General features: G+C 49.6%; 1 protein-coding gene across 15 annotated transcripts in view; it reads right to left on the reverse strand.

Moving 5' to 3' along the window:
* Positions 1-9,730, reverse strand: part of ST3GAL1 (ST3 beta-galactoside alpha-2,3-sialyltransferase 1) — a 116,100-nt gene that overhangs the window by 20,129 nt on the left and 86,241 nt on the right. For 3 of the 15 annotated variants that reach the window (XM_065519657.1, XM_073999501.1, XM_073999504.1), the window contains 4 exons: positions 3,917-4,207; positions 3,521-3,573; positions 1,131-1,453; positions 573-927 (listed from right to left, as the gene is read on the reverse strand). The exons of 1 other annotated variant lie outside the window; for it this stretch is intronic. In XM_065519657.1, coding sequence (XP_065375729.1) covers positions 573-878 — 306 coding nt within the window. In that variant the 5' untranslated portion in view covers positions 879-927; positions 1,131-1,453; positions 3,521-3,573; positions 3,917-4,207. Of the gene's footprint in view, positions 1-572; positions 928-1,130; positions 1,454-3,520; positions 3,653-3,916; positions 4,208-9,730 lie in introns of all 15 variants that reach the window. 11 more of the 15 variants (XM_015455213.3, XM_045398739.2, XM_065519658.1 and 8 more) reach the window with 4 other exon arrangements.

A 9,730-nucleotide genomic window follows, 5' to 3' on the forward strand; every position in this document is an offset into this window, starting at 1 on the left:
CATAGGAAAAGGAGAGGGACATGTGAGATATAAGGGGACACAGGGAGGAAGGCCCTATGGAAGTGGAGGCAGAGGCTGGACTGTCGCAGCTCTGAGCCCAGGAACACTCAGCACTGCCAGCAGCCGGCAGGAGCCAGGAGCGGGCCTGGGGCGGCTTCCTCCTCAGAGCCTCCAGGAAGAGCCAAGCCTGCCCATAATTTGATTTCAGACTTCTGGCCTCCAGAGCTGCGAGAGGATGCACTTCTGGTGTTTTGAGCCATGAAGCATGCAGAAATTTGCTATGGCAGCCACAGGAAACTAAAGCCGTGCTTCCTGCTCTTAGATATAATAGATCCTCAATAAATAGTGTTGGACAATAATCTGAACCCTACTGAATAAACTGCCTCGCAGGGCCCCAGGTGTACACGGGGACTGAGCATTTAATTCTGGGAGCACCTCACTCTCATTACCAGACCCCTACCCTCAGCCCAGACCCCCACTCTCAGCCCAGGCCCCCTACCCTCATCCAGATCCCCACTCTCAGTCCACACCCCAACTCTCAGCCCAGACCCCACTCTCAGGCAGCATCTCACCAGCCACCATCGGTAGGTGTCGTCCTCCAAGAGTGCATTTTGGGCGGTCAGCAGCGGCTGCACAGTCTGGTTGAACCTCTCGTCGAACCAGACCGAGAGCTTGCGCTGCCCGATGCAGTGGGTGCAGGTGCAGGGCCTGTGCTTGATCAGCCTCTTCAGGTTCTCGGAGAGCTCCAGGACCATCTGCTTGGGGAACCAGGTGGTGGCCACCATGGTGTGGGAGTAGTTCAGGAAGAAGGAGGTGAGGAAGATGAAGAGCACGAGGAAGGTGAGCACCTTCAGGGTCCTCTTCCGCAGGGTCACCATCTTCGCAGCCCTGATGGCGGCCTCCCACGATGGGTAGCAGAACTCCCTCCTAAGAGAGGAGAAAAACGGAAGAAAAATCCCAGAGGTGGAGGCTCAATCAGAAGGGATGGCGGGAATTCCAAGGGAGGACACAAGGGCCGCGAAGGTCGACTTCACTCCCGCTGGGGGATGACCCCCCACTGTGTCCCAGACACCGCTGTGTGGTAGACCAAGGCCATTCGTGACATGTTGGCTTTGCTTGCATATATTTACCTTTTCAGAAAATAAAGTAGCCTATTCTTCTGCGATCCTTAAAGAGCTGATAATGTCTCCTGATCAAGCTTTAACCAGTGATTTCCTTTCCCATCCAAACAAGATAAGGGGTCATTAATCGCTGTGACAGTCCAGGGTCCCTCAGGAGCAAGGACCTCGAAGGAAGGGTCTTGGTATAGCGGGGAGGGAAGCTGTGTCTGCCGTCCTCCTCCAACTGTGGTTTCTGATGATCCTTAATTAGGGCTTTTTCTTTCTCATGCTGTCGCCGGAGACACGGTGGGTACGCAACCAGCTTGATGAAGGCACAGAAGGTTGTCTGTCATCTGCAAAGAAAAGGAGGAAGAAAACAGGGTGAGATTCTGTGATCCTGCTATAAAAAATGTTTCTCTCCACATCTCCACCAGGATGCATTCCGTGGTCTTCCTTCTGGTGTCATGCCAACCTGGCAGGTGGCTCCGGATGGTTTATCTACCTTTGTGAGCCCCAGTGCGTGCATACAATGGATGTTATCATCTCTTTGCAAGGTTACTATGGGATGCAGAAAGTGTCCCCTCCATGCTTCCAACAACAAGAACCTAGCACACTGACACACTCAGCAAACGTTTGTAAAAGAGCTCATGACGCATGTAGGTACAATATACACAGGGATTGTTAAATACATGTTATTTGCTTTCTCTCTACTTCATTCTCTTCCAGATTTTGGATTTCAGCAACAAGCACAACAATGGTATGCTTAGAGAGTGACCCAGGGTTCCTTTTACCCGGACCATTCAAGCTCTGCCAACTGGCTTTACTTCCATAGAAGGGGCTTTAGACAGTCCAAGTTCAAGCTCTGATTTCCCATCTGTGGAGCCTTGGGAAAGTTATTCAACCTTCCTGACCCTCAGTTTCTTCTTTTGTAAAGTGGGATATTAACACCCCTACTTATAGAATGGTTATGAAGATAAGATAAAATGATGTATGCTGGGCTTCTGGTATCTATTAGGCCATTGCTGAACTTTAATTTTCCTTCTTCAGTCGGGCGCGGTGGCTCACGCCTGTAATCCCAGCACTCTGGGAGGCCGAGGCAGGCGGATCAGAGGTCAGGAGATCGAGACCATCCTGGTTAACACGGTGAAACCCCATCCCTACTAAAAAAAATGCAAAAATTATCCGGGCATGGTGGCGAGTACCTGCAGTCCCAGCTACTTGGGAGGCTGAGGCAGCAGAATCCCTTGAACCTGGGAGGCAGAGCTTGCAGTGAGCCGAGATTGCACCACTGCACTCCAGCCTGGGCAACAGTGCAAGACTCCATCTCAAAAAAAAAAAAAATTCCTTCTTCAGCACATGAATGAATCAATATTCTTTGATGATCCACTAAGAGCTGAGAGCATGAGATATTCATGCATACGTATCTCTTCAGATAATCCTCGGAATATACTGCCAGCTAGATACTAGTTTCCCTTTTTGTCTTGAAGAAACTCTCAGAGTTTCTCAGAAGAAACTGAGACTCTCCCTAAGGAGAGTGTCTCAGAAGAAACTGAGACTCAAAGAGGTTAGATGACTTGCCTAAAGAAAGGAAGGAGCAGGATCTGAGTCCAAATCCACAGTCCTCTGATTCCTTGCATCTGGAGGGGTTAGGGTTAGGGTTACTGTGGTCCCCTCTTAGGAGACCAAGAACAGGGGGTTGAGGGCTCTACCCTGGAGCAGACACCTGTCTTGTTAATTGTTCTTCAGACTACTACAGCTGGAGGGATATAGAGCAAGGGGGGAATATTCTTTTGAAGAAAGCAAACGGGTACCTCTCAAATGCCCATCAGAGACCCCCCTGGCTCTCACTGACACCTTGGGATTTCTGTATGATACAACTGCAGTTACACCTCTGCCCTGGAGCATGGTCTCCTTGGTCTTTGCTTGGAATGCTGAAGAATGGAAGGAATCTGATCAATTCCTCCCCATCCTCAAGGTGTAGATCGCCAATAAGCAGGGTATTTTTTTTTCCAGGAAAATTAGAATTGAAAAGAGATTGATAACCTTTTGGTAGAAAGGGGGGCAGCTCAAAAAACCATATTAAATCCACAGTGCCTTTCTGAAACATCCAGGGTCCAAGATACATAGGGTGCAACCCTCTACAGCTTCCAGAAGTAGAAGCCCAACGTATGGAGGATAAGGTCTGAGCTCTGCAGCTCAGTTGGCAATGTCATTTTTATCCGGCCCCCGCTCCAATTTTCCCTTTTCATGAGAACCTAGATTTTGTTTATAACCTAGTGGTGTCCACAGGTGTCCCATCCAATTCTCTCCCCACCTGCCCCCATCAAGGAGCAGTTCTGTAACTTGAGTAAGAATAACTTCTGCATCACCACAGGTAGGCTCACAATTCACTTGACTGGCAGAGGGTTCCCACCTCTTACCCCAGTAATTGATCCAGGGATGGGCATGTGCCTTAATTCATCCAGTCCAGCTTCTGTAGCGAGGGAAGAAACTCTTTTGCTCTGGTTGGCTTGTTGTTGACATGTGGAACATCCTGCTGGCTATTTTGCTAGCTTGTGTAGAAGAGACTAGAGCTGAACAACCTGAACAAATGGTGCTAAATCCTTGATCCTGCTCAACTTGCAGCCCCACCCTCATCTTGACTTTTCAGATACGTGAAGGAATGCGCCCCCTTTATGGAATAAAGTAGATTATTCGTAACGTCAAGCATCATGACTGACCCACAGGTCACAGTTGCTCCTACCTCTGTGCCCCCGCTCAGGCTGTTCCCACTGCCCGGAAAACCACCCCCACCCTGCGTGGCCGATGGTTCTTACTTATTCTCTAGGGCTCAGCTGGTGCCGACTCCTGGAGGAAGCCCTGTCCACTCCTGGAGTGAGTTAGGGGCCTCTCCTGGCTCCCCAAGGTCCTGACTGCACTCTGTCTGCACTCTTCACACATATGTCTCCTCCCTGGACGAGGAGCAACGTGAGGATGGAAACTCAGCCTCACTATGGCAGTGACCGTGTCACCCGTGCACACACTCAATGCTCAGTGGAGGCTTGGGTCATGAAGGAACCCAGAAATGAATGGAGGGAAACAAAACAGCCAACAGTCCAGAGGGAGATCTGAGAAAGAAAGCACAGATTCCAAGTCAGATTTCCATTCTCAGCAGCCTGTCCCACTCTACTCACTGTGTGACCACGAAAAAGTCGCCTAGCCCTTCCGAACCATCCCTTCAATGGGAAAAAGGGATTGATAACACAAATTCTCCTAATTTCTCAGGGCTGCCAACCCATCAAGGTTGTCCATTCATCTCATTCATTGACTGCATATTTGCTGGTCCTTGCATTGTCCAGGCCCTGGACAAGGTGGCTGGGGTACATTGTAAAGGGATCTAAGGTAGGGGCCTCCCAGGCATCAATAGGGCCCCAGATCCTTTGGAACAAAGGAGGCCAGTATGCCTGGATCAGACCCAGGCTGGAGGAGAGGAGTGGGTGGGGGGTGAAAGGGAATCTGGGCATGCAGCTGGGGTGAGAGTGCGTTCGGCCAGAGAAGCCACAGTCAAGACTAAGTTTTCTTTGGGTTAGCAGGTTTCTCTGGAAACCTGCTGGTGGGGCTGAGCAGAGGAATGCCATGGTCTTATTACATTAGCCTTTACAATGAACAGGGCCTAGGGCACCCTTGCCCTTAGTGTTTCTGCACCCCTAATGCCAGGGCAGAGATGAGTTCTCTGAAATAGATGACTGTTGAACCGTGTTGATCAAACAAGGCTATGGATGACAGGTCATGTTTCCTACAATGCCCTGCCTCTGCATGAGAGACATGAATGCTCTAGGCTGCTGCTAGGGGTTGGGTGAGAGGCAGGGCAGACAGCACGGTTGTGCTGCACAGGCTGTGGGACTGTGACAGCCTCCTCTCCTCTGGGGCATCCTGCAGCCACACCTCCAAGGCCAGGGCACTCCCCATAACCATTAGAGGCTTCCGAGCTGGTATCATTTAGCGCTTTCCAAAGCCCTGGATAAAACTGCAATGGAAAAGCAAGAACGCCGCCCTACCCCTTCCCTGGCTGCAGGGAAGGAACAGGACTGCATGTCTTCTCTGTGCTCTAGCAAGTGTGGGGCAGCCCGCAGGCATGGGGGAATGCCAGCCCTGGCTCCCAGAAATGAAACCTGGGTCAAGACGCCACAGACCAAAGATCTGTGCATGCCAAGTGTGTGGGGAGGGAGGCCTGGCCTCCTAGAACAAAGAGAAAGAAGAGAGGGAGCAGGGAAGGATGGGGAAGGAGGGAAGCTGGCTTCCTGTCCTCTGCCAAATGGCAGTCATTTCCCAGCCACATGCTCAATACGAGGAGGCATGAAGCACCTGCACACAACAGAGCTTAGTGGGGTCACCAGCACAAGACTGACAAATGTCAGCACACTTTTGACGACTGGAAAGTAAGAATTTCCATACGGAGAGTACCTAATGAAGATAAACTCCTCTGGCAATAGGGAGTTGAGGGGCAATGCCCAGAGACTGAGAGAACTGTGTGGAACTCCTGCAAACACGGATGAATGAACTGCATGGGGTTTTGAACCTGTAGTAAATACCCGCTGAACGGGATGGTAGTAAATACTCATCACAGGCTGGGATGCCCTCCCAGCCCTTCACACAGCCCCTGGCACTATGGTCACCAGAGAAGAGGTGTGCCTGAGTGAACTGTGCAGGCTGTTGGCAAAGTTGACACTTTCAATACAGAGTAGCCACAACTTTCCCCATGTGATCCCCAAGCCACCGGGAGAGGTGAGTAACCCTTAGGCTTGTTTCCCTGAAACCGAGAGAAGGCAAGTGACTTATCCAAGGTCACACAGCAAAATGGTGGCAAAGCCAGACTCCTGCCTTCTCCTGTGGCTTTCTATGTAGCCATGGCTCATCGTTCAATTCCATCAATACCTGCTCTTGTCTGCCCTATCTCCCCCATTCCCTTTCTGATAACTTCTTTGGACTTGGTTTACTGTCATCCCTCCAGCCTCTTATGTTGGATACTACCTTGTTTACCTTCCCTTCTTGCTGTGCCTACTCTATTTGAATTATGTATTCAGTTCTTCATTTCAGTGGTGTCTTTTAGTTCTGGAATTTCCACCTAATTTTTTGACAGGTTCTACTTTGCTGGTGAATTTCTCCATCTTGTCATCTATCTTTGTGCAATTATTTACCACAGCCATCTTAAAGCCCACACTGGATATCCTGTGATACTTGGATAACATGGGTCTATTTCTATTGTCTATTTTCTCGGTTGCTCTGTCTTTCTTTGGTTATTTGGTTATGTCCTTGGCAGCCCTGGTTGCTGTTTGTATTGTATATGACAAAAATGTAGAGGCTCTGGATGAGGCTGTCCTCCTTCAGAGAGGACTGGTTGTCTCCTGACCAGCAGGTACAGAAGGGGCACATTACTCTGTTCTAACTGCGGCTGTGTTTCACTTTTCATGAAGACTGGTCTATTTCTGGTTTACTCTTACCCCTGGGGCATAGCCATTCTCAACAGGTAAACTGAGATGCTTATCAGGGTGACTATTCCTTACAGGCTCCTATCTCCAATTTCTGTCTCCCCTGTAATATGGGATCACCATAAGCTTAGCTTAACTTTTTAGCCTTCCATTTTTGTTGTTGTTGTTGTTGTTGTTGTTGTTGTTGTTGTTACTGTGTTTTTGATTTTGAGATAGAGTCTCACTCTGTTGCCCAGGCTGGAGTGCAGTGGTGTGATCTTGGCTCACTATAAACTCTACCTCCTGGGTTCAAGTGATTCTCCTGCCTCAGCCTCCTAAGTAGCTGGGACTATGGGCACACGCCACTGTGCCTGGCTAATTTTTGTATTTTCAGTAGAGGCGAGGTTTCTCCATGTTGGTCAGGCTGGTCTTGAACTCTCGACCTCAGGTGATCCACCCACCTCGGCCTCCCAAAGTACTGGGATTATAGGCATGAGCCACCATGGCCAGCCTTTTCAGCTTTTCATCTGCTGTTTTCTGCTTGGTTTCTTAGACTCTGGACCCATGAAACTTAAGTGCTGGCAAATGCCTTGAAAGGAAAATTTTAAAAGGCACAGAGCACACGTTCTTTTCTTTGTGGTTCTTTTTGCTCTAGGTTCTTGGTTCCCTGGGTTTTGGTTGACTTAGTAGTCCTGAACTCACTGACTCCCTCTACCTACCTACCTATCTCTGTTTTGTTTCCCCACCTTGTGAGACTGCCAAACACTTTGAACTGTTGCTCTTTGCTCGTCCTCTGAACCCTCTGCAAAAATCAGCACATACCTTGTGCAGGAAAGGAGCAGGGAGTATTGGGTTTCCCCCAACTTATTTCCTTTCTCTTGGGGGTCTTCACACCTCAAGTCCTGGCTGCTTTAGTTGTTCTCTAATGCCTTCAAAGAGCTGGATTTCAAGTTTTTCCAGCTTTTATAGTTCTCAGTGGGAGAAAAGATCTGGTACAAGCTTCTGCCATTGCCCAAAGTAGAAGTACAGCATCTTTCCTTTGCCTTTCCATGTTCCTGTTCTTGGAGTGGTTGCCTGTATGTGTCAGGGGCTTGGCAAATTCAGAGAAGAGGGTGGGGCCAGAGAGGCCTCAGAGGTGCCGAGGCAAACCTCCTCACACCAGCCAAGTGCACAGATGGTGGGAGGAAGAGGCAGATTTGCAGGCTGGAAAGTTGCAACTGCAGCCGTGGCAGCCACCACCTCCTTGCCCCACCCAAGGGGCCCCACTGCATCTGCTTTCACTTTATGTCAGAACATCCTGCTCCCAGGCCAGCTCTGCACAGACAGCGAGGATGACTTCCAGTGCAACACATCCGGGGACTTCCCATTATTGAAAAACAGATCCTCCCATGGGCTTTGGGATCCTGGCCGGCTGGCTTCATGTATGGGCACAGGGTGGGACCAAGTAAGACCTGACCAGTAAATCTTGGATACTTAAAGGCCCTCAAACCTTCCGGTAAGAAGAATGACTCCTTTCTGAACTGCTCTCTGGCCCCGGCCTGGTCACTGGATGCTTGGAACCCATTTAATCTGGTTTTGTAAAGAATTTCCTAGTGGATCATGGCCAACAGTTGTCTGAACAACAAAAACAACAACAACAAAGGCACAGACAGACCTGCATTCAAATCCTGACTCTTCCCATTCCTGGATGTGTGTTCATGGGCAAGGCACTTGCCCTCTCTGATCCTCAATTCCTGAATCTACAAAATAGGATTAAAAATGCTCACGCAGGCCAGGCATGGTGGCTCACGCCTGTAATCCCAGCACTTTGGGAGGCCAAGGTGGGTGGATCACCTGAGGTCAGGAGTTCGAGACCAGCCTGGCCAACATGGTGAAACCCTGTGTCTACTAAAAATACAAAAATTAGCCGGGTGTGGTGGCGGGTGCCTGTGATCCCAGCTACTTGGGAGGCTGAGGCAGGACAATCACTTGAACCTGAGAAGTGGAGGTTGCAGTGAGCCCAGATCGCACCACTGCACTCCAGTCTGGCTGACAAGTGAGACTTTGTCTCAAACAAACAAACAAACAAAAATGCTCACACGAAGGGTTGCTGTGGTATAAAAGGCCTTGCACAAAAGTGACCGGCTCAGTTCCTGCCACAGCGTAGATGACCACAAAGGTCAATTCTGTCTCTCCCCACTAAGCTTCAAGGTCCTCATTTGTAAACAAAAAGGAGAAAGTCCAGCAGAACCCTTGGCCCGTCCCACTGGCAGCGTTGTTTAAAACCAAATGAAATCAGGCATCAAATCATGCAAACCAGTGGTATTACACAAATGATGATTCTCGCTGAATTCATTATTTGTGTGAATTCCTTGATGTGCTGAACAGCTAAATCTTCATGCTTTCTACTCCTGTGGCCAAGACCTCCCAGGACCTGCAGGAAGGAGCTCCTAACATACTGGGGGAAAGGTCAGGGTTCCCAGAGGCTCCCAGACCCAGAGGACTCTGCAAAAGCCATGCCTCAGGTCAGGAGGTAGCTGTCCCAGAGCCTTATGTACAGAGTCAGGCCCACCTGAGTTTGCAACCAGCTTTGACCTTCCCCAGGAAAAGGTTCCTCAAAGTTGCTCTGATATCTCCAATTTTCCACTCTCCAATCAGTCTTTTTTCCCACATGCTTGGAAACGCAGATGCATTGTCTTCTAAAGTATCCACGATTTACACATCCGCAGGAAAGCCTGGCCACCCTCACAGCCTCTGACAGCCAGTCTTGAATTGGGGGTCATCTCATTTGTTTTGCATTGTTTTTTATAGTTTGCCAAAACAGTCACAGCTGCCATCCATTTGACCCTTTCAGCAGCCCCACTCACTGGGTGGTGAGCAGAATACGGGTATTGGGGGGTCAGCCAGATCTGGGTTTGAATCCTGAATCTCCGACCTCCTAGCTGAGAGGTCTTGGGTAGGGACCTCATCTACCTCATCGGGCTCAGCGCCTGCACCAGCAAGATGGGGGAAAATCCCATCTCTTCAAAGGGACACATGAGGATTAAGTACATAAATGCTTCACATTTAACAGATGCTCAATACATGGGAGTTACCTTCACTGTCAACTTGCAGACAAGGAAACTGAGGCTGACAGAGGGCAGGCGCCTGGATTGAGTTAAAACAACCAGATGGCAGAGCCAACTTGGACCAGGTCTTTTGTAT

This window comes from Macaca fascicularis, chromosome 8 (genome assembly GCF_037993035.2).
Source record: "Macaca fascicularis isolate 582-1 chromosome 8, T2T-MFA8v1.1".
NCBI lineage: Eukaryota > Metazoa > Chordata > Mammalia > Primates > Cercopithecidae > Macaca > Macaca fascicularis.